The sequence below is a fragment of the Geotrypetes seraphini genome, chromosome 15, assembly GCF_902459505.1.
Source record: "Geotrypetes seraphini chromosome 15, aGeoSer1.1, whole genome shotgun sequence".
Taxonomy (NCBI): domain Eukaryota; kingdom Metazoa; phylum Chordata; class Amphibia; order Gymnophiona; family Dermophiidae; genus Geotrypetes; species Geotrypetes seraphini.
The window spans coordinates 45,327,407-45,352,675 of NC_047098.1; the positions used below are offsets into that span (position 1 = coordinate 45,327,407).

Below are 25,269 nucleotides of genomic sequence, written 5' to 3' on the forward strand. Positions count from 1 at the left end.
AAGTGCTGACTTAAGCGGAATTTTAGATGAATTTCTGTTTTCATATAAGCCCCTTAGTAGGGGCTGTTAAAAGCATACGTCCTTTTGAACGCTGACCTGTAAGTCATCACTGGAAGAGCTGCAGTTACAATCCTAAATGATACAACTTTGTAGGATGTGTGAGGAACATGAGAGAAGGATCAGTGGGTGTTTGGTTCTACACATAGGGGAAAGATGGTCAGGGGTCTTTGTTATAAAGTGTATGAGGACAGACTTAAAGATAGTTAAACTATGGAATGCATTGCCAGAGATTGTGGCAAGAATAGCTTGCATAGATGGTTTTAAGAAAGGTTTGGACAATTTCCTGGAGGAAAAGTCCATAGTCTGTTACTGAGAAAGACATAGGGGAAGCCACTACTTGCCCTGGATTGGTAGCATGGAATGTTGCTACTCCTTGGGTTTTGATCAAGTACTAGGCACCTGGATTGGCACTATGAGAATGGGCTACTGGACTTGATGGACCATTGGTCTGACCCAGTAAGGCTATTCTTATGTTCTTAAGATATGAATACTTTGGAAGGAAGATGGGAGAGGGAAGATTGATAAAGGTGTTTAAATACCTCAGTGGCATAAATGCACAGGGGTTGAGTCTCTTTTAGTTAAAAGGAAGCTCTGGAATGAGGAGGTATAGGATGAAGGTGAAAGGAGACAGACTCATGAGTAACCTGAGAAAATAATTCTTCATGGAAAGGGTGGTGAATTTGTGGAACAGCCTCCCAGTGAAGGTAAGTGGATATGAAAATTGTATCTGAATTCAAAAAATCTTGGGATGAAAACATAGGATTTCTAAGAGAGAAGAAGGTAAAGTAAGTTTCACAGATGAATGATCTTTATCTGCCTTTATTTTTCTGTATATTGCTTTAAGCAATTTACATATTATATACAGGTATTTAATGGGCTCACAATTTCAGATTTTTTTTTTTTTTTTTTTTGCACCTGTGGTAATGGAGACTTGAGTGACTTATTGCAAATGGGGATTGAAACCAGTTCTGAGGCACTCCCCAAACCATTAAGTTACTCCTCTTCGAGTGAATTCTGTATCCATTTATTCAAAGTAGACAAATTGTTGGTAAGCAGAATGTATTAGCCATTTCTGTCTTTATCTGCTGCCATTTACTACTGTATATTACCATAAAAAGGATAAAGAGCAGCCCCACTCCATGGTAATCTGAAATCAGCAGGAAGCAAAGCAGCAGTTCAGTCACAAAGGCGTGGTGGCAAATTTTATTAGCATTTACCATCAGGAACTCTGACCTTCAAAACAACAGGTTAAGTAGAAAACGATAAATTTCCTCGACCTAATCTGTTGTTATACTAAACACACCCAGGACGAAGCATTAAAGACTTGCAGTGCTTCTACAGTGGGTTTTGGAAAAGGAAGATTATTTCTCTAAATATCAGGGGTCAAAATGTGCAATTTCTGTCTTTTAGAAGAACAGGGAAAGGGAAAGTGGACTTGTATACCGCCTTTATAAGGCTTTGGCATTTCAAAGCTTACATTCAAAGCAGTGGGCACTGGAGGATTAAGTGACTTGCCCAGGGCCACAAGGAGCAGCACTGGGATTTGATCTCACAACCTCTGGGTGCAGAGGCAGTAACTCACCAGTGAGCCACAGCCCTTCCAGATTGTTCATTGCTGCCATATAATGGGGGTTTTTTCCTCACAAAAGTCAATTGTGAACTTTGAGCCGCCTGTATATGTTTGCTTGTCATATTTACATGCCTTTTTAATATTTAGCCTTTCCTATTATTGCAGAATAAGAACATTTTAATACTCTTGCTTACTAACATTAAGAAGGAGTTCTAGAAGATACAACATGGTACTGATTTTTCCTGTCAAGGCTGTTTCTTGTGTTATTGTGCTGATAGGGAGACATAAGTGACCTGCAGTTGACAGCCTTGCTCGTGCTTACAGCTTCTATCAAACGTGTCTGGCACTAGAAGGAGACCAGGTGCTTCTTTTCAAGAACTAGCGAAGGCTAGGACAGGAGGCGGGCAAAGATTGAACAAAGATTGTAGGTTTTGTTGAGTGATTTTTCACTCTTTCATCCATGCTACTCGATGGCATAAACTAATAAACTTAAGAAATGTGTAGATTCATCATTTACTTAAGAAGGCAGGCAAAGAAAGCTCTTAAAATGTTATGTCTTTCATTGTAATGAGACTACAAGTTTCTAAATGGTTAACAGGTTTAGGATTAACAGGCAAGGTATAGCTTCTACAATGTTTCTTTTTAATGACTGCCTATAATAATATTTTACCGAGATATGGAATTCATTTGTAGCTCATCAGAGGGGATTTTTGAACGTACATATTTACTCGCAGATATAATCAAGAACTTGTCTGATTTCTCACAGCAAATCACTGTATGTTCCACTTACATATCGTAACATCGACTTTCTACACCGCATAACCTTAAGTTCAATGCGGTTTACAAAAGTTATACATAATAACAAAGGAAGAAAGCATTAGAGATTTAATCGACCAAATATTTTGAAAAAAGATAATTCTTCAGTTGTTTTCTAAGATGTCCATAAGAATGAGATGAGAAGAACAATGGTTGAAAAATCTTATCACGGAAAGCTGCTTGAAATGAAAGCATATGATCATGGTATTTCTTGCTTTTACGACCCTTGACAGAAGGAAATACGAAGAAAGCCTGCAATTTTCTACCTATTGACTAAAATGGAACAGTTCAGGGTCGAAAGCAACCTGCCTGCCATAGAGGTGAGAAAGGACTGTGGCTACCTGATGTTCTTCACAGAAACAGAGAAAATGATAGCAGATAAAAAACAGATGACTTATCCAGTCTGTCCATCCACACCAAGAGGGAGAATGGGGAGTGATCCGCAGGCGCCATCTTGGTGGGGGCGACAGCACCCATCCTCCTCTCCCCCCCCCACACTACCGCGCACCTTTTCCATTCCCCTGTACCTCTTTAACATTCCTGGTGCGAGCAGTAGCTCCAAGCTGCTGCTCGCGCCAGTATCTGCTCTTGCTCTGATGTCACTTCCTGGACTCGTGCCTATGAAGTGACATCAGAGGAAGAGCTGACGCCAGTGCGTTGGGGTTGCTGCTCGCACCGGGAACTTTAAAGAGGTACTAGGAAAGGGGTGCGCGTGTGCCAGGAGGGGCGAGGGGGATGGGTACCATGGCCCTGGGTGCCTCTCACCCTCGCTATGCCACTGACGCCAATTACTAATTCTACAATCTCTCTCTCTCTCAGATGTTCTGTGCTTGTCCCATATTTTCTGTAAAGAAATATGTCCTTCGATCACTACTGGTTCTACTCCCTTTGGGTCTTCTGGTGAATGAGAGAAGGAGGAGATTAGCTGAAAAGAAGTCTGCCCATCTGTTAACGTCATCTTAAAGGAGCGTGGGCACTGCCAAAGGCAAAGGAAGCCATGAAATATCATCATGAGTGTGCACTTGAAGAGCATGGCCAACGAGAAATTCTTCTTTAGTGTTACCGAGGACTCGGAGGCCATTAATTAAGGAATTTCCCAAAGAAGGCAAAAAAGGAAAGTCAGTTTAGAGGGGTAGTATCTGCTTCAGTCATCAGGATTCCAATGGATCATCATTTGCAAGTCTCAATACAGGAGAATGAGGTATCTGCCGTGGACTGGAGTTGGGGATTTCCCTGTGCTTTGGGGCCGGGAATTCCACACCCTCCTCAGGATTTAAGGACTAAGGAACATGTCTACTAAAATGCACTACACAGTTAATGCGGGATATAGGGCATACTAACTGTTTGCGTGGGTCTGTAGTAACGGCTACACGATTTTAAAAATAGCCAGTGTAGTAAAAGTCCTGCGCTATTTGCATGCTTGTCAGGGGACAGGAACTGGGCAGGCTGCATGCATGGACTGCACATTGCCCTCAGTGCATGATATGTTCCATGCACTGATACTTGATACCACCCATCAGATACAGCCAAATGGTTTACAATTTCCGTAAGTCATCTAGGGGGAAGAAAGAAGAGAAATTTAGATATATAGGAAAAAATTTATTAAAAGAAGGAAGTGGGGAGAAATATGGTATATATCAGAAAAGGAGAAGAAAAATGGGGATAGGGAGAGAAAGTTGTTTCTCATAGGCTAGCTTCTTTGCAGAGGAATGTGTGCATTGAGAATAGAGCAGTGTTGTGATTTAAATATTTTGCAAATACTTGCAATTGGTGTGGGTGCACTTACCACCTCCTGAACAGCAGGTGTTAAGTTTATTTGAAATGACCATTGATGCACTTAACATTTTAATATAAACCTTTTCTGCAAACTAAAGGGAAGTTATTCCATCCCTTTTCTTATTTTGACTGTCCTTCTTTGCACCTTTTTGCTACGCAATCCAACCTGTGTCTAGTGTTCACAGTGCAGTCACACCATGGACTGATACTGCAACATTATGGTCTTTTCCATTTTATTCTCCATCTCTTTGCAAATAATTCTTAACATTATATTTATTTAGCCCTTTGATTTATATCCACTTGTTTCTATCAATTCATGCTGGGCAAGCCGCCCAACAATCTGCACTCAGCCTTTGCACTTATTGTGCATTAATGCTTCCTGTTAAAGCACTGTAAGTCAAAAAGCTTGGAGAGATGGAGAAAGAAGGAAAATCCCCCCTTGGAGTCTTCTAATAACCAGAATAGTGAGGTGGTACATCTCAAGTGGAAAAAAGTCCCATACTTTAGTAAAAAGGTTTCTAACAGGCTGATTCTTCAAATGGTGGCCCAATTGTAGGCAGTGATAGATGTCCTACTGCTGTCTCACCAGCCAATCAGGACACACATCTTTAAAAAATGTCCATGCCACAAAGGATGCCTACAATATAGGTGTCTAATTCGCACCTACAGAAGCGTTTAGGCATGCCAAGGCCGGCGCAGGTGTGGTTTCCACTGGCAGTGGCTTTGGGCATCCATAAGTGTCCTTATGCGTCTCTGTAGGCACAAGACAGACAGCTTAAATGTAAGCCAGTAAAATGCTGGCCTACATTTATAAGGCATGTTAGAAAAAAAAGACGCGATTCTATAAAGGACACTGATGCATGATTCACACGTGATCGGCGGCCATTTCTTAGGTGGCTGTTCAGATCAGCGTCCTTTAGAGAATCAGGCCTTAAGTCTCTAGAATTAGTTCCCTCAGTAAAGAATCAATTGAGGATCCCTGAAAACATCCTGTCTAGTGCCTTTGTGAGATAGATTGTGAGCCCGCCAGAATACTTGAGTACCCAAATGTAAACCACTTAGATAATCTCCATTGGTAGGTGATATATACATAACTTAAATAAATAAATACCACTGCTGTTGAGTTTTCTAAAGGACAGACAGTACCTAACAGAATTGTTCCATTCCTTTTAATTGTCCTATCACCATCTGACCATGCAAACTACTTTTTACCTGATAGACATGATGTTTCTGTTCAGGACACATGGATGATAACATCTAGAACTGAAATTGTGCTTCACAGTTTGATTTCCAAGTTATGTGTATTCTCCAAAGACACTGTGGTCAAATTGGAGGATTAGAATAATTGGCTAGGATGGCCTAAAATAGGGTTACCAGACGTCCTCTAGGTTTTCAAAGTCCTGAGCTCGGAGGCTGCGTCTGAAAGCCTTTGCACATGCACGGCCATCTCCATGATGATGTCATGCGCATGCATGCATGCATGTGTCATCATTGCATCAACGTCCATGCATGCACGACGGCTTCCAAATGCGGCCTTCAAGCTCAGGGAAGTTCGTGTGGGATGGGGTGGGGGGGAGGAATGGGGTAGAGCCAGAGGTGGAATGGGGCAGGACTGTGGGCGTAATGGGGCAGGGCCAGGCGTCCTCTTTTTTCAAAAAGGAAATCTGGCAACCCTAGACTAAAACATATTTGACCAAGTTAGAGGTTTACAGATATTGCCAATGTTAAGGACAGCTTGGCAATAAGCAGAGATGATGGAGAATATTTAAATCTTGTGCTGTATTTCGATTGGATCCCAGAAGAAAGTTGTTTATTACTGAAACAAGGACCATGTCGGGTCCACACCACTACTCTTTGCTGTGTGTTATTTGGATTGACTGCATCGCTTTTATTTGTGAAGAACATTTGGTATTAAAACTTTTAAATCAAGAACATTGTCACCACAGTTTCTCTTGTTTTTGAATATTTTTAAGGCCAGGAATCTGAGGTTTCTCATTTTCCCAGTGGCCCATTTGTTATCTTCCTTGGAACTTTTCAGGATGTACGTACCTTAGAGATGCTAAAACTTTCTATGGGGACTTCCATGGCAGTATTGAAAATGTAATACTTGCTGGCTGTTATTCAGCTGGTGGCAGTCAGAGTGTTTTTAAACACTGATCATTACTATTTATGTTTATTGGCATTTACTATTCTGCCCTATCTTGGAGAAGTTCAGGGTGGGGTACAATCTATTTTTTCAGGGCTGGGCCATGTCTGGGCAGTGACACTGTGTATTGGGGCTAAATGTGATAGGGGCCCTGGTTGGATATCAGCCGGACCCCACATAACTGAAAAGTACCCTGAACCCCCCTCCTGGCCCACCAGACTTAAAATAGCCCCCCTCCTTCCTACCCCTCAAAGACTTCCAATCCCTCCCAGGACAAGCCCCTCACACCCAATTCCCTAAGGTCTAGGCCTACCTGTATCCTTGGTGGTCCTTGTGGGGGCATTGAAGATATATCCCTTGTGGCCGCAGCCTCTAGTGGCAGCTCATGATACTTGGGTAGCATTCACGTTCCTTTATAGAATACTATCATAACATACCTAAATGCCGAAGACATGCACTTAACTTCTGGTATTCTATACATTACACATGTAGGTGATGAGTCCTGCACAGATTCCCTCTTTGCATACATCCACCTGTAAAATACATGCTATGTACAGAATACATACGTGTATTTACAGAAAAGTGCTTAGGTGGAATTTTAGCTTTTACGCCTGTATATGTCATTAATCATTTGCATACTTATTCAGTGCAATCTTAGCGCTCACTTTATAGAATTATTTTTTTTAAAAAAAACTTCACTGTGATCTGGCAGATCAGTTTCTTACATGTCCAAAGGGATCCAAGTGGTTGTTGGTGAGCTTCAGTTTTTGAAAGGAGACTAGCTGTCGCATCCAATGGGCTCCTGTAGCCGGGGAGTCTGGATGCACATAGAGCCTTCCAGGCATGGCCGGTTCTGCTTTTCCAGCCACCATCCTGCAGCAATAATAGCCATTTTCTTAGTTACATTGACATTTGCAGCTCATTTACACCCCCTACAATCTAACCCCCCCCCCAGTATTCAGCCGGCGGCGGTGATCATTTTGCTGCCCACTGTCAGTGTTATTCAATGCTGGGCCCTGACTAGGGTTGCCAGAAGAAGCTTTTCAAAATCCGGACAAAGTGCTGGGTTTTGAAAAGCCGTCCAGACCCCCGGACATGTCCTTGAAAAGGAGGACATGTCCGGGGAAATCCGGACATTTGGTATTCCCTACATAGTATATTAGTTAGGCCGATTTTTAATAGTAACTCTCAAGCAACCAGAAACTACATTTATCCGGCATCTATCAATCCCTATGGGTGCTGGTTAGATGAGAGTCTACTGTATTTGTAACTATGATCTAACTATATTAATAACTGTACTGATCTACCTATACTAGCAACTCTATTGAATGTCCATGTCAAACTGTCCATTGTATCTTCCTGGGTAACTGACCCAACTTCTTGTAATATAATCCGACCTTGAACAGAATAGGTAAAGACAGAATAGAAAACCTGATTAACCTAATATTTTGTTCTGTGGATTGACAGAGTATACCAGGTCAATTCCTTCATATTTTAAAGTTTAATTAAAAAAGCAGTCATTAATACAGAAGGCAAACTGAAATACAGTTATGTTGTGTTCTTTCAACTAAAAAAATAAATATTTCATTAAATTCTCACCACTTGTTGTCACAGAATTTGTACCGATGATCATCAGCTGGGACAATGTCGATCAACAATATGTACTTGGTCTTTGGGTTCATCCCAATTACTTTAATCTTGTAACTTGGAAACATCCTCCTTCATAGAAAAAGAACCAAGAGAAATAAGCATGTATGAGGGGCATAGCGAGGGAGGTTGGCACCCAGGGCGGTGGCACCTGGCATCGTTACACTGTGTGCCCCCACTCTTCCCTGCCACTTGAGCGCCCCCTGCCTCCCATGTAACTCTTGAAATGTTTGCTGGGGCGAGCTGCATTTTCCACTTGCTGCTCGCGTTGACCTCGGCTCCCTTCTGATGTCACATCTGGGTCCTATGACCAGGAAGTGACATCAGGAGGAAATCAAGGCCGTTGTGAGCAGCAAGTGGATGATACTGCTTGCACTAGCAAACATTTAACGAGGTGCACGGGGAGTGGAGAGGAGGAGCGGGGCCAGCGCCCCCGCAAAGATGGCGCCCAGGGCAGTCTGCCTCTTCTTAATATGCCACTATATGTATAAGTTACATTGACAGATCATGCAAAAAGAAACTATTGTCTAAAAACTAGTTTCTACAGTAGTCATTCTGTTCTGAGAGTATTCATATCCAAAGAAATCCAACCCCCACCCCCCCAAATAAGGAAAACAACAGGACATTGAGAGCTCTTATTGTAAAGTTTCCAAGTTTATTGTAAATTTGATTGAACGCTTATCAAATACTAAGCGTTTACAACAATAAGAATAGGGGTAAGAACAAAGTTAAAACAACAATAATAAACAGACCAATTTTACTCAGACAACTACAAAACAAATGTACTAAGAACGAGCAGGAGAGGGGGAGAACTACAATAAATACAGGAAAGAGAACTTATATGGGAAAAAAACAAAAGGGGATCAATGAGAAAAGAATAGTGGGATCATTAGTCAAAAGCATCAGTGAATAGGAAGCTTTTTACAGCTCCTTTAAATTTTGCTCTGGCCAAAGATGAGTAGGTAATGCATTCCAAAGTGTAGGTGCAGTAACTGAGAATATTGTTGATCTATGGGTATTTATTATTTTTAGAGAAGGAACCCAGAGCAGATGTTGTCCAGAGGATCTTAAGGATCTATTAGATTCATAAGGTATAAGATTTTTATCGAGGAAAGTTGGTTCTTTAGTTTTGAAGGTTTTGAATATTAAGAGGGCAATCTTGTAAGTTATCCTATGTTGGACTTTTAACCTACTATTTCATAAAATTATTGTTTGGGCCTCTTCCTCTTTTTGGCCCTATTTTTCTCGACAGAGATTATCCATGGTATTATTCACTCCTTATGATGGGTATGTTCAAATCTTTGTACAATAATATGGCTGCCATCATATAGTTCATTGTAATTGGGACTTCCAGAATGAAATTTGCACTTAAGAAGGAATGGACACAGGCCTTGATATGATCTACTAGAAAGATCGAGTAGTTAGGGCTTGCAAGTTCAAGCCTAACACCACCCCTTATGACCCTGGGCAAGTCACTTAACACTCTATTGCTCCAGGTACATCAGTCAGATACATTACATTAGTCAGGACAGATAGGGAGAAATATTTGATTACCTGAATGTAAACTACTTAGACTATAAGCAGCATATAAATAGTAAAATAACTAGATACACAGAATACACCATTACAATTTTGCCCATAATTGCCTCCATCCACTAGAAGTAAGTTATATCTATACTTGTTAACAAGGAATATCTCTACTTGATATATTGTTCTTGCAAGACCTCTTTCTTTTCTCTTCATGCCTTGATATCAAATGGCAGCCATTACACTCAGTCTATAGTACTGTTCTCATGCATCCCTTAAAAGCATAAGATGTGCCATATTGGTCAGGCCAGTGGTCCATCAGGCCCAGCATCCTGTCTCCAAGAGTGGCCAGCAAGATCCCAAAGAGCAAATCCCTTCATTATTGTTCATAGCAAGAAATAATTGCTGGCCCAGACTTCATGATCATTCCTTCAGGAAAATTCTGCTTTTGGCAACACATTTCTCAGCTTAATTTTATGCTGAATTTATAAAAATACTTTTTCTGTTTTGTCTTAAATATGCTAGTAATAGCTATAACCAGTCAGTACTGTTTCTGATCAGTTAAATATAGGGGGTCCTTTTACTAAGGCACGGTAACTGAATTATAATATTTGGTGGAATTCATTATGCCAAATCTTTAAAATGGAACAGGTAATAGCCATACAGCAGGGGCATTTTAAGAAATTTAGGGATGTTTGGGAGCCATTAACAAAATATTGTACAGAATGAATATTATTTTTTTCCCCTTTGTTCATACACGTCCAGGGTGGGAAATATTTTATGATTTATTATGCTTAAGTTCAATTGTTGGATTTAAGGGGGGAGGGATATTTGATGTGAGTTAAACTTTGATGGTATATTAAGTGATGTTAAAGTATAAAATGATTGTATATTATGTTACACTTGTTGAAAGTTTTAAAAATGAATAAAGACTTTAAAAAAGGCACGCTGATTTAGCGCATGCTAAAGATTAGCGCGTGCTAAATGTTAACGCGCTCATTATATTCTATGGACGTGTTAGCATTTAGCGCGTGCTAATCATTAGTGTGTGCCTTAGTAAAAGGACCCCTATATTTAAGTAATCAGAAACAGCACTGACTGGTTAAATATGAATATTCAGCACAAGATAACTGGTTATCGCCGCTGAATATTCATGATCAGTGCCTAAATGTTAACCAGCTATATCACGCAATAACCAGCAATTTTTAGCACCGAGCAGCTAAGTTTAGAGGCCAAATCGGGCCATGTAAATAGCAGTCCTATCTGTGGCCACTTAATGGCCAGCAATTAATATTGACTTAGCCAGTTAACTTTTTAACAGTCACAAAACTCCCTAGATATTCAATGCCTGTCTGAAAATGGCCCAGCACACATCCTGCCTCCCACGATCTGAATATTGACCTTTTCCTGCATTTGCTGAATGCATAGATTTCTGCATGCAAATTGTTCTCATGCATATTCATTATAAATATCCTGAACACCGAACTGGCTGAGGATCCGCCAGGATTAGGGTTATCAGAAGTCTGGATTTCCCCGGACATGTCCTCCCTTTTGACTAGAGCAAGCAGCGGGGGTGGGGCTAGGGCGGCATTAGGGGCAGGACTGGGGCATAACAGGGCAGGGATGGTCAGGCCTGGGTCTAAGGGTCCACTCGGGAATCAATACCCGAGACAACTTTCATCTGGACTAATCTAAGGAATTATTCAGCTAAATGTGTTTGAAAATTGCCCTTTTATTGTTCAGCGCTCCTGGACTTGTTTTTCTGATCTTTACTGATTATCTAAGCTGTTAAGTAGCAAGAACTGCAGGACTCATAAATGCTAAGTGCTTTTTTAATGGCAGCTAAAATTAAGCTTTTGCATATGGAGCTCATGTGGAATAGACATTAAGGCACTAGTAATATTCTTTGGTTTAGTCTTCTTAAATAAAAAGAAAGTCTAAAGGCTAAGGCAGTATCTATATCTATATATATTTATACACCCAGCTATATATCTATAGGTGTTATATCTATAATCTGCATTTTTATCTCTATTTATTTATATACACACAATTTAAATTCATCACTACTAATAAACAAGTCACATCTAATTACATAGTAACATAGTAAATGATGACAGATAAAGACCTGAATATTCATTCAGTCTGTCCTATAATCACAATTTCATGATTAAATTAAAATGTCTTTTATTCTCTGTTATTTCTAGGCTATAGACCTTAGAGGTCTACCCGGTACTGACCTTAGTTTCCAACTACTGGAGCTGCCATTGAAGTTCACTCTAGCCTATCCAAACCATCTCATTTGTAGGATTCAGAGAGTGAAAGCTAACCTGTTCTTATCCTAATTAGCAATCCTCTGTGTTCATCCCACACTTTTCAAATTCCATCACAGTTTTCCTCTCCACCACCTCCCTTGGGAGAACATTTCAAGCATCCCTCTCCGTAAAAAAGAATTTCCTAACATTTGCCTAAGTCTACCAGCCCTCAACCTCAACTTGTGTCCTCTAGTTTTACTAATTTCCCTGCTCTGGAAAATATTTGGTCCTATATTAATGCCTTTCAAATATTTAAATGTCGGTATCACATCAACACTGTCCCTCCTCTCTTCCACCGCTTACATGTTGAGATCTTCTAATCTCTTCTTGTACTTCTTTTGGTACAAACCCCCTACCATTTTTGTCGCTTTCCTCTGGACCACTTCAAGTCTTTTTATATCCTTGACTAGATACAGCCTCCTAAACTGAACACAATACTCCAAGTGTGGCCTCACCAACAACCTGTATAGCGACATCACCACCTCCTTTCTTCTGCTGGTTATGCCTCTCTCTATACAGCTTAGCATCTTCCTGCCTACAGCCACTGCCTTGTCGCCTTCAGATCCTTAGACACTATCACCCCAAGATCCCTCTCCCCATCTGTGCATATCAGTTTCTTGCCTTCCAGCACCTACAGTATATCTCCCTCAGATTTCTATTCCTCAAATGCATCACTCTGCACTTCTTTGCATTGAATTTTAGTTGCCAGACTTCACACCATTCTTCCAACTTTTGCAGATCCTTTTAAATGTTTTCCATTCCCTCCAGAGTGCCCCCTCTGTTACCAATCTTGGTATCATTTGCAAAAAGACAAACTTTTTTTTCTAACCCTTCGGCAATATCGCTCACAAACATGCTGAACAGAATCGGATCCTTGAGGCACTCCACTACTCACCTTTCTTTCCTCTGTGCAAATTCCACCAACCACCACCCTCTGCCATCTGTCCATCAACCAGTTTCTAATCCGGTTCACCACTTTGGGTCCTACCTTCAGCTGGTCAAGTTTGTTCAAGAGCCTCCAATCTAGTAAATTATATCTAGTGCACTTCCTTGATCTAATTATCTGGTCACCCAGACAACGAATTCAATCGGATTAGTTTGACACTATTTACCTTTAGTAATGCCATGTTGTCTCAGATCTTGTAACCCGTTATATTGTAAGAATTTCACTATCCTCTCTTTCAGCAATGCTTCCATTATTTTTCCAATAACCAAAGTGAGGCTTACTGGCTTGTAGTTTCCTGCTTCATCTCTGCGACCATTTTTGTGAAGAGGATCCACATCTGCTCTTCTCCAATCCCATGGAATCACTCTCATCTCCAGGGATTTATTGAACAAATCTTTATGTAGAGCCACCAGAACCTCTCTGAGCTTCCTCAATATCCTGGGATGGATCCCATCTTGTCCCATGGCTTTGTCTGCCTTCAGTTTTTCAAGTTGTTCATAAACACTTTCTTCTGTGAATGGTGTGGTATCCACGCCATTCTCAGATGTAATTTTGTCTGCCAATCATGATACTTCTCCAGGATTTTCTTCCTTAAACACAGAACAGAAATAAATGTTTAGCATTTTTCCTCATCACTGTCTACATAGCGGTTCATAGCTTCCTTCAGTTTCGCAATTCCATTTTTCGTCTTCCTTCTTTCACTAATACAGTATACCTGAAAAAGATTTTGTCTTCCTTTTTTATATTTGTAGCCATTTGCTCCTCAGCCTGCGCTTTCACCAGATGTATCTCTGTCTTGTGAGGAACTCCAGAGCGACTTGAGCCGATTGGAGAATTGGGCAGATAAATGGCAGATGAAGTTTAATGTGGAAAAATGCAAAGTGATACACTTAGGCAGAAAAAATAAAGAACACAAGTATAGTATGTCAGGTGCAACTCTGGGAAAAACTGAACAGGAAAGGGACCTGGGCGTATTAACGATAGGACCCAGAAGCCGTCAGTGCAATGTGCGGCAGCAGCGAAGAATGCGAATAGAATGCTAGGCATGATAAAGAAGGGAATCATGAGTAGATCGGAGAAAGTAATAATACCGCTTTATAGAGCGATGGTCAGACCACACTTGGAATACTGTGTCCAACATTGGTCTCCATACCTACAGAAGGATATAAAAATGCTCGAGAGGGTGCAGAGACGAGCAACGAAGCTAATAAAGGGCATGGAGAACTTGGAATACGAGGAATGACTTAAGAGACTGGGATTGTTCTCCCTTGAGAAGAGGAGAATGTGAGGGGATATGATCGAGACTTTCAAAATACTGAAAGGAATCGACAAAATAGAGCAGGAAAAAAAATTATTTACAATGTCCAATGTGACACGGACAAGAGCACATGGACTGAAGCTAAGGGGGGACAAGTTCAGGACAAATGTCAGGAAGTTCTGTTTCACGCAACGAGTGGTGGACACCTGGAATGCTCTCCCAGAGGAGGTAATTGCGGAATCCACCGTTCTAGGATTTAAGGGTAAGTTAGATGTGCATCTCCTTATGAGTGGCATAAAGTGACATGGGTAAGGGTAAGCTAGATGCACATCTCCATATGAGAAGCTTAGAGTGATATGGGGACTACAACTATGTCAGGGTACACCTGGCGGGGCCTCCACGTGTGCAGATCGCTGGACTTGATGGACCTAGGGTCTGTTCCGGAGATGGCACTTCTTATGTTCTTATGTTCCTTCATTTTCATCCGTTATTCTGTTTTGTCCTCCTCTTCTTGAATATTTTTATATTTCACGAATGCTAACTCATTTTCCTTTATTTTCTCTACCACTAGTTTGGAGAACCATATTGGTTTCTTTTTTCTTCTGGTTTTCTTTAATTTCCTCACATAAAGGTCGGTAGCCATTTTTATTGCTCTTTTCAGCTTGGACCACTGTTCCACTTCCCTTATGTCCTCCCATCCTAATTAGTGGTGTGTTTTAACTTACAACAGGCTTCCTCCATCTCATTGTGGTCATAGCATTTTTATCAGGTCAGGAGGCTACAACTTTGCAATGAAATCTTCCAAAACTGTGTTCTATTCCAGGAAAGATTTAAGTTTAGAAGTTAGTGGTCCTGCCAGTTTATCTTCTCATTATTCCCAGCTTTGGGGCTTTTTCATTAGCAATTTTCATAATGAAAATAGATTTTTTTTTTTCATTTTTTCTGGCAATCCAATTTCTGTACCTATGCTGCATGCTAATCTTTGATATGACATCAACATAACCTACAGTAAGCCTTGTGTGAGGATAAAGGAGGAAAGTTCCTATGGGCTGTATCCAGAAATGCAGTCCTCTGGTTTTAAAAAAAAAGTGAAAGCTGCACTCCGTCTTCTACTTTTTCCATCGGTCTGGTGGAAGGAAGTTTTTGTGTTAGTATGCATTTCAGAAAGAAAGTAAGAAACAGCCATCAAAGGCTATGCAAAGCCCAGTACGTCAAGCTGGTTTTGCGTTTCCACTGTACTAAAAGTAGCATACGGTGCAATCCCAAACTTTCCAGAATCCTGGTCATGTTTATGAGGTATGTTTTCCTTTGCAGAGATGTCTTGTGAAAGTAAAAGGGAGTCAAAAATGAAAAGAATAAGAAGTAGCCTTTGCTAGCTCATCATGAGAGGATGGGGGGAGGGGGGAGCTGCTGCTGCTGCTTCAATTTACTGATGAATCCTTGTCATAGAACCCACAATATCAGGAGTTTATATTTACTGCACAATACAACAGTGAATGCATAGCCCTCGCATGCATTAATGATTCATGAAAATAGTGCCTATAGGGCAGAAAGGGGCCTGATTTTATAAATGGTGCCTAAATGTGATTGACATGCGGCAGGCACCGTTTCCCTACCGATTTAGACACCATTTATAGAATCAGGGCCAAGATAATAGGAACCTTTTAGCTTACTTTCCAAAAGGTTTTAAGTGGGCACAATACTAGGGTTATCAGACATTCGGATTTCCCCGGACATGTTCTCTTTTTCAGGACATGTCCAGGGGTCCGTACAGCTTTTCAAAACCCAGCACTTTCTCTGGGTTTTGAAAAGCTTCCAACAAATTGCTGCCGTCATCGTGTCACATCTGCACATCCACGGATGCCCTCCTGCCCAATGAGAGTAGGCAGCAGGGGGAGGGGCTGGGGGGGGGGCTGGGGCATAATGGGATGGGGGATAGATGAAACTGGTCAGGCTTGGGGGTGGGTCTAGGGGTCCATTCTTTCCATTTGGAAAATCTGGTAACCCTACACAATACCAAGAACCTATTCATTCTGACAAAATATATTGTCAAACTCTTTGAGGCCAACATAAATTAAAAATCCCCTCTGCTAGAAATGTGTCATAATTTTCGGATGCAAATAACCCTGAAGTCCTTGCTGTGATGCTGCAAACTCTCCGCCCCCACCACACACTTTTACAAAGCCACGCTAGCAACTGCCTATGGGCTTCAGGGCCGTTATTACAGTGGCCCGCACTATAAGACTTTGTATAAGAGGCCCTTAATCTCTGGCACTCCTGACCCTTTTCATAACTAAGGATCCTCTTCACTTTCCTGAACTCTACATGCTTGTAAAATAAAATTCTTAGAGGCCCTTTTACCCAACAGCAGTAAAATGTGGCCTTAGAACACCCTTATATGGATATTTCCCACAGACTAAGCCCATTTTTACCACTGGGGTAAAATGGTTGAATTTTCTCTTTATTAATTAACGGCCATATGCTAGTTTTGCTATGTAGGAGGTAAGGACTCAGTCGCTAAGCATGCACTCTGATCAGTTAGCACATGGCAATGTAGCAGTACTAACTACTGAACACAGAAGATGCCCACTCTCTGCCCCCAGACATGCCCTCTGTGCCAAAAAATAAATTTTATTTTCTAGCATGTGGATAACACGCACACATCCTAAAATTACCCCAGGTTTACTCAGCACACCCCACAAGTCACCATTTTTTGCTGCAGAAGCAGGGCAGGATTAACCAATAGGCCCAGTAGGCACATACCTAGGGCCCGAAATGGTCAGGGGGGCCCGATGAAAGAGGACATCAACACTGTTTTTTCCAAATGGCGATGGGCCCCTCCAGCATCGATCGGCAATGCGGGCCCCCCTCTCTGATCAGCAACGTGCCCCCCCCCCCCAATCGACAGAAAGTAAGACAAGCAAGAAACGCGGGTAAGAAAGGCAACAGGAACTGTAATTTTGCAAGCAGTGCTGCTTGCTCAAAGCTTCCCTCTGACGCAGCTTCCTGTTTCCACCTGGGCGCATGGTGGGGTGGGGCGGGGCAGGGGGGCCCAGTGTACTTGTGTGCCTAGGGGCCCTCGACAAATTAATCCTGCCCTGTGCAGAAGATCTCCTTAGTGCTGTGCCATTAGGCACCTCTGGAGGTGCAATTCCAGCGCCTGGAAATCTCTTTTAAAATAACTCTTAAATCTGAATTAAGAAGGGAAATGGGTCTATAATTTCCAACCTTAGTAACATCGCTACCAGGTTTCAGTATGGTCACAACCACTGCTTCAGTAAATCGCCCTTGATCACTAGGATTATGCCAAAGATAATTATAAAGAGTTGTTAGTATCTGAGCAAGGGTAGCATTGAAAGCTTTAAAGAATTCAGCAGGGAAACCAACAGCTTTTTGAAAGGATAAGGATTTAATGGCTGATATAACTTCGGTTATAGAAATAGGGGAACCTAAGAGATCCTTCTGTGGTTCTGTTAAAGATGGGTGAGGTAAGTTCTTTAAAAATGTTTCACGAGCCACTTGAGACTCATTTAATGAAGAAGAAAATAATGTATCTTAAAATTTCACAAATGCTTTGGCAATATCAACATTTACTCCATCATCAGAAATAATAGATACTATTCTATTCTATTCCTTTGCTTTCTGTTTGAAAGAAAATGGGCCAGAGATCTACCAGCTTTATCTGCATTTGAGTAAAGGCCAGATTTATTAATCAATAAGTCATTGCAAGCTTTCCCACTAGCCATGGTATTATACTCACATTTTAATTTGACAAGCTGATGAAGAGTATTGATATCATTATTTTTAATATGATCTTGTTCTAACTGAGCTATTTTAGATTCTAATTGGGTTAATATTCTATACTGAATAGCTAATAATTTCCCCACGCAGACAAGATTTAAATGCCTCCCATACCATGTTTGGCGAAATAGAGTCCGATGCTTTAATTTGATAAAATTCTGTTATGAAATTGTTTATTCTTTCAGTAAATTGAGGATCTGAGAGATAGGAATCATTAAATCTCCAACTTCTTTTCTGTAGTTGAGAGGCTAGACATAAATCCATAATGATCAACACATGATACAAAATTATTATTGGACCATAAGACGCACCACCTATAGAGGAGGAAAACCCAAGGAAAAAAAAAACAACAACTTGGTTTAGAATTTTTTTCTTCTTGGTTTTCCTCCTCTACACATAGGTGCATCTGGTGGTCTGGTACGTCTGGTGCTTGGATGAAGCCCATAGCTCGAAGCCTCCCAAAGTCCAAAGCCTGAAGACACCAGAAGACACCCGCAGCCCGAAGCCATCTGTAGCTGCCCGCAGCCTGAAGCCATCAGAAGCTGCCCAAAGCTGCCCAAAGCCTGAAACTGCCAGAAGCCACCCGCAGCCCCCCAGTACTTTTTTTAGTGGTGGTGGTCCAGTGCAGTCTCCTGGACAGATGTCTTGTCTTAGAAAAGCGACACACAACACATGACCTTTGTGCTTCCTGCCTGGTCACGTGCTGCTCTGTGATTGGCTACAGTCAGTAACTGACTGCAGCCAATCACAGAGTGGCATGACCAGGCAGGAAGCGCAAAGGTCATGCTCCTGCATTGTGTGTCACTCTTCTAAGACAAGGCAGCCGCCCAGGAGACCGCGCTGGACCACCACCACTACAAAAGGTACCTGGGGGGAGGGGGCATGCAGTGTATTCAGTCTTATGGTCCGAAAAATATGGTAGTTGTTTTTGCGACATTAGGAATTAATGATTTGGAAACAAGAAAGTAATCAATTCTAGAGTAAGTTTGATGACATGCAGAGTAAAATGTGAATTCTTTACCAGTAGGATTATGAATTCTCCATGGGTCAGATAGACCCATATTCACAGTAATAGAGTGAAGTTCAGACCACATCTTGGGTGGAAGTGGACTGTCTTGTCTAATACTAAATCTAGAGGGAGATTGAAATCACTTCCCAGGATCAAGGGATGAGAACCATATTCCATTAGAATGGCTCTTACAGCAGCCAGGAAACCATTATAGTCAACATTAGGTACATATATTTAATATCGAGAAAACGAGTGAGTCAATTTGGAACATAATTATGACCCATCTTCCTTCAGGATCAGCAGCTTGTTGTAATATTGTATGCGAAAATGACTTCTTACAAGCCCACTCAAATTTCAATTGGGAACAATCAGTTTTATTTAAATGTGTTTCCTGAAGAAGTAAAATATCAATATTCTTTTAAGTTATATAATCAGAAACTTTGTTTTGCATTTTACAGGATGATTAAGGCCTTTTACATTCCAGCTGGCTATGCTGAGTCTAACCATGCTCAGGTTGAAAAGGATTACTTGAAATGGTTCTAATCAAACTATCATGAAATTTGTGAAAGGCCTTCTGGAACTTATATAGAAAGAAGGTATTTGAGAAAAATATGGCATTAGGTGAGATATCCATGGGTCTGACTCAGGCATCAAGACCATCATCAAAGACCCACTGTTATTATAATACCACAATAAGATCAACCTTAATAATATGAAGATACAGTAATAACATTGTGATGCTAATAAAAGTATAGGATAATAAACATTAGTATTATAACAGTCTAAACATCCAACAAATCAATAAACCATTGTTTAAATTTATATAATGCAACAAAGTAAATCACTTGGTTTTTAAATGAGAAGATTATGAAACCAAAGGAGATACAATGTTGCCAAACCTATTACCATGAACAGAAAGTGACTCCTATGAAGATATAGGCCTCCTTTTACGAAGGCGCGTTAGCGAGTTTAACGCGTGTGACTTTTCATCACGCGCTATCCCCAGCGCTAGCTCAAAAACTACCACCTGCTTAAGAGGAGGCGGTAGCAGCTAGCACGTCCGGCGGTTTAGCACGTGCGTTAAACCGCTAACGCGCCTTCGTAAAAGGAGCCCATAATAGAAGTACTTAAATTAGAACCAACACGGAGCAGCTGGTCACGGAACCAACACGGGGAGATGCCACTCTTGACCTAATCTTCAATGGACTAGGGGGACCCGCAAAAGAGGTGGCGGTACTAGCCCCACTGGGAAACAGCGATCATAACACAATCCATTGCAGGCTTGAAATTGGATCATCAAAAGTGAAAAGAACCACAACGACGGCACTCAACTTCAAAAAAGGAAATTATGATGCCATGAGGAAAATGGTAAGAAAGAAACTCAACGGAAACCCAAGGAAGATGGAGTCCGTAGAAAAAGCCTGGACCCTACTGAAGGGCACGGTGCACGAAGCACAGAACCTGTGTGTCCCCAAGTTCAGGAAGGGGTGCAAAAAAAATAGAACAAAAAACCCAGCATGGATAATAAATGCAGTAATAAAGGCGATAAGTGACAAGAAAACATCATTCAAAAAATGGAAAAAGGACCAAACAAAGGACAACCAAAAAGAGCACAAAGAACACCAGAGGGAGTGTCACCGAGTGGTTAGGAAAGCAAAAAGAGAATATGAAGAGAGACTGGCGGGGGAAGCAACAAACTTCAAATCATTCTTCAGGTACGTTAAGGGGAGACAACCAATGAGGGAGGAGGTGGGACCCTTGGATGATGGAGACAAAAAGGGAATAGTAAAAGAGGAAAAGGAGATAGCTGACAAGTTAAATGAGTTCTTCACGTCAGTCTTCACGAGGGAAGACACAACCAACATTCTGGAACCCGAAGAAATCGCAAATGGAGACCAGGATGATAAGTTGGTCCAATTAGAGGTAAGCCAAGAGGATGTCCTCAGGCAGATAGATAGGCTAAAGAGTGACAAATCGCCAGGTCCAGATGGCATTCATCCAAGGGTACTCAAGGAACTAAGGAACGAAATAGCAGAGCCACTTCAACAAATATACAACCTATCCTTAATAACTGGAGAGGTTCTGGAGGACTGGAAAATAGCTAATGTCACGCCCATCTTCAAGAAGGGTTCAAGGGGTGACCCAGGGAACTACAGGCCGGTGAGTTTGACCTCAGTCCCGGGAAAGATGATGGAAGCGCTGATTAAGGACAGCATCTGTGAGCACGTCGAAAACAATGGGCTGTTAAAGTCAAGTCAGCATGGCTTCTGCAAGGGTAGGTCATGCCTCACAAACTTATTGTACTTCTTTGAGGTGGTAAACAGCCAGGTGGATAAAGGGGATTCCATAGACATTATTTACCTTGATTTCCAAAAAGCCTTCGACAAGGTACCTCATGAAAGACTGCTTAAGAAGCTATGGAACCACGGGGTACAAGGGGAGGTTCACCAATAGATCAAAAACTGGCTAGCAGACAGGAAACAGAGGGTTGGGGTAAAGGGCCATTACTCAGACTGGCTATGGGTCACGAGCGGAGTTCCGCAGGGGTCGGTGCTGGGACCGCTCCTGTTCAATATATTTATCAACGACCTGGAGGCGGGAACAAAATGTGAGCTCATTAAATTTGCGGATGACACCAAACTATATAGCGGGTTAAAACCAAGGAAGACTGCGAAGATCTCCAAAAGGATCTGACGACACTGGAGGAGTGGGCCAAAAAGTGGCAAATGAGCATCAACATAGGGAAATGCAAGGTCATGCATGTGGGGAAAAAGAACCCGATGTTCACTTACAAAATGGGGGGATCACCGCTAGGGGTGAGTAACCTAGAAAGAGACCTGGGAGTGATGGTAGACACAACATTGAAATCGTCGGCACAGTGCGCCACAGCCTCAAGGAAAGCAAACAAAATGCTGGGTATCATCAAAAAGGGTATCACGACCAGGACGAAGGAAGTCATCCTGCCACTATATCGTGCAATGGTGCGCCCGCACCTGGAGTACTGCGTCCAGTACTGGTTGCCGTACCTCAAGAAGGACATGGCGGTACTTGAGAGAGTCCAGAGAAGAGCAACTAAGCTAATTAAGGGAATGGAAAACCTCTCGTATACTGACAGACTGAAGGAGCTGGGGCTGTTCTCCCTGGAGAAGCGGAGACTTAGAGGTGACATGATAGAAACCTTCAAGATCCTGAAGGGCATAGAAAAAGTAGACAGGGACAGATTTTTCAAATTACAGGGAACCACAAGTACAAGGGGGCACTCAGAGAAATTGAAAGGAGACAGGTTTAGGACAAACGCCAGGAAGTTCTTTTTCACCCAGAGGGTGGTGGATACATGGAACACACTTCCGGAGGCTGTGATAGGCAGAAACACATTACAGGGCTTCAAAGAAGGTTTGGATAGGTTCCTAGAGGACAAAGGGATTGAGGGGTACAGATAGGAGTAGAGACAGGTTATAGGGATAGGAGTAAGAGGTAAGTACAGATAGGAGTAGAGGCAGGTTATAGGGATAGGAGTAAGAGGTAAGTTATAGAAATAGTCAGGGATCACTGCTCAAGAAATAGGCCTGAAGGGCCGCCGCGGGAGCGGACCGCTGGGTGAGATGGACCTCTGGTCTGCCTCAGCGGAGGCAACTTCTTATGTTCTTAGAATCTAACCATACCTATCTAAAATACTGAGAGGTTAAAAGACAGGAACTGAAGCAGTCAATCCAATAATATTACAGCGACAAGTCTGAGGGTCATTCCAAGCACTGTATTTAATATAAGAAAAGGGCTATAACTTGTCCCCATATTAACGTAAAACTGAACATAAGAACATAAGAACATAAGCAGTGCCTCTGCCGGGTCAGACCACAGGTCCATCCTGCCCAGCAGTCCGCTCCCGCGGTGGCCCAAACAGGTCACGACCTGTCTGTATCACCAGAAGGGGCTCCCTTGCCACCTTGGTTTCTCATTTAAGTCCTGTCTTCCTATCGAAGTCCTAACCCTCCGGTCTTGCACATGCACGACCTGGTTTGGTTTCTATACTCATTACCTGGTTAGCTTTCTATACTTGTGTTACATCCCAGCTCCTCCCTCAGTATCCCACGATCCCTTTATCCTTCAGGAATCCGTCCAATCCCTGTTTGAATCCCTGTACCGTACTCTGCCTGATCACTTCCTCCGGTAGCGCATTCCAAGTGTCCACGACCCTTTGGGTGAAAAAAAACTTCCTTGCATTTGTTTTGAACCTATCTCCCTTCAGTTTCTCCGAATGCCCCCTCGTACCTGTTGTCCCCTTCAGTCTGAAGAATCTGTCCCTATCCACCCTCTCTATGCCCCTCATGATCTTGAAGGTCTCTATCATATCTCCCCTGAGCCTCCTCTTTTCCAGAGAGAAGAGCCCCAGCCTATCCAACCTCTCGGCGTATGGGCAGTGTTCCAGCCCTTTTACCATTTTCGTTGCTCTCCTTTGGACTCTCTCAAGTACCGCCATGTCCTTCTTGAGGTGCGGCGACCAATACTGAACGCAGTATTCCAGATGTGGACGCACCATCGCGCGATACAATGGCATGATGACTTCCCGCGTCCTGGTTGTTATGCCCCTCTTTATGATGCCCAGCATCCTGTTGGCTTTTTTCGAGGCTGCTGCGCACTGTGCAGATGGCTTCAGTGATGCATCCACCAGCACACCCAAGTCTCTCTCAAGTCTACTGTCTCCCAACAATACCCCCCCCCCCAATTTGTAGTTGAACAACGGGTTCTTTTTCCCTATATGCATGACCTTGCATTTGTCCACGTTAAAGCGCATTTGCCATTTGTTTGCCCAGTCTTCTAACAAAGGTAATCAAAGGTAAAACAGTATAACTACTTTAGAAGAAAAGGTGAGATAATATGTAAGAGATATCCAAGAGAACACCATGTATATACTATGACAACCTTTATAAACTACAGATATACAGGTGCTAGAATATATGTGTGTGTCTCTCTTTATTTCTTTCTCTCTCTCTCCTTAGCCGCTTTCTTTCTTTCTGTCTTTCTTTTTCCTTGACTGTCCATCACCACCCCTTGCCTGCTCCCCCTGTCCATTCTCCCTTCCTTTTACCTCCCCTGTGTCTACCACCACCCCTTCACGGCTCTCCTTATGCAGCAGCAGCCCTTCTCCCTTTGTTTTACCTCCCCTCTGTCCAGCAGCACCTTCCTTCTCCCCCCTGTCCAACATTAGGCCTCCATTCCTTTTTCTCCCCCCCTCCTCCTTCTTATCCCTATGATACACTTACCTTGCTCTGCCCTTGATCAGAGGCTCCCGACAGCCGCCCAGTAGCACCCATTGGAAAAGTTCCCTCTGCGGCATCCCACACCCCTCCTGATGCGACTCCTGCTGTCTTTCTTTCTGTCTGTCTCTGTCCCTGGCCCCCTTTGTCTGTTTGTCTTTCTGTATATCTCCCTGCCCCTGTGTCTTTCTTCTTTTCTTTCTGTCTCCCTTCCTCTCTCTGTCTGTCTGTCCGAAGCAGCATTCCCTCCCCCTCCATTTCCCTCCCCCCACACCAGTTCCCTGTGCACCTGCCCCTGTGTCTTTCTTCTTTTCTTTCTGTCTCCCTTCCTCCCTGTGTCTGTCTGTCCAAAGCAGCATTCCCTCCCCCTTCCATTTCCCTCCCCCCACACCAGTTCCCTGTGCAGCAGCATTAGCGTTTCCTCTACCCCCTTTCCCTTCCCACAGTCACGATTACAAACGTGGGCCCGAGTCCTTTGCCGCCCCCCCCCTTCCCGCGGGCCCGACTACATATGGCGATTCAAGCAGTGTGTGCAGCAGTCTTCACATGCTGCTTCGGGTCCTTCTACTGCCCTGATTTACTCTGGCACGTCTGGAGCAAATCAGGGCAGTAGAAGGGCCCGAAGCAGCGTGTGAAGACTGCTGCACACGCTGCTTAAATCGCCAGTCGGGGCCGCGGTAAGGGAAGAGGGGGGGCGGCAAATGACTCGGGTCCCGGGCAGCGGAAAGTTGCTGGGCTCCTCGGTGGGGGCGCAGAGTGGCCGCGATCCCTCTCCTCCAAGAACCCCCCCCCGGAGGAACGGAGATAGGCGGCTAAAGCCGCTGGCTTCAGCGTATTCTATCCACTGCGGCCAACCCTAGCAGAAACAGGAAGTAGTCAGAGAGGGCGGGCCGCAGTGGACAGAAGACAACAAAGCCAGCTTTAGCGCGGTGCAGCGCTTTTCTCTTCATTTAAAAGCGGGTGAGCCGGCGAGAAGGAGGAGGTGGTGGTTTTGGCAGTGAGTGAGGGCGGGAGGGGGCAGTGAGTGAGGGCGGGAGGGGGGAAGTCGCCGGCTGTGCTGTGCTTTCCCGATCTGTCCGCCGCATACGCACTCTGGCCACGGACATATGGATCACAGATCAGGGATACAAGATCACGCAGGTCTGA

General features: G+C 42.9%; 1 protein-coding gene across 1 annotated transcript in view; it reads right to left on the minus strand.

Moving 5' to 3' along the window:
- Positions 1-25,269, minus strand: part of TBX4 (T-box transcription factor 4) — a 98,547-nt gene that overhangs the window by 26,344 nt on the left and 46,934 nt on the right. Inside the window, exons 4-5 of the mRNA XM_033922895.1 lie at positions 7,968-8,087; positions 7,094-7,241 (exon numbers count right to left, since the gene is read on the minus strand). Coding sequence (XP_033778786.1) covers positions 7,094-7,241; positions 7,968-8,087 — 268 coding nt within the window. The remainder of the gene's footprint in view (positions 1-7,093; positions 7,242-7,967; positions 8,088-25,269) is intronic.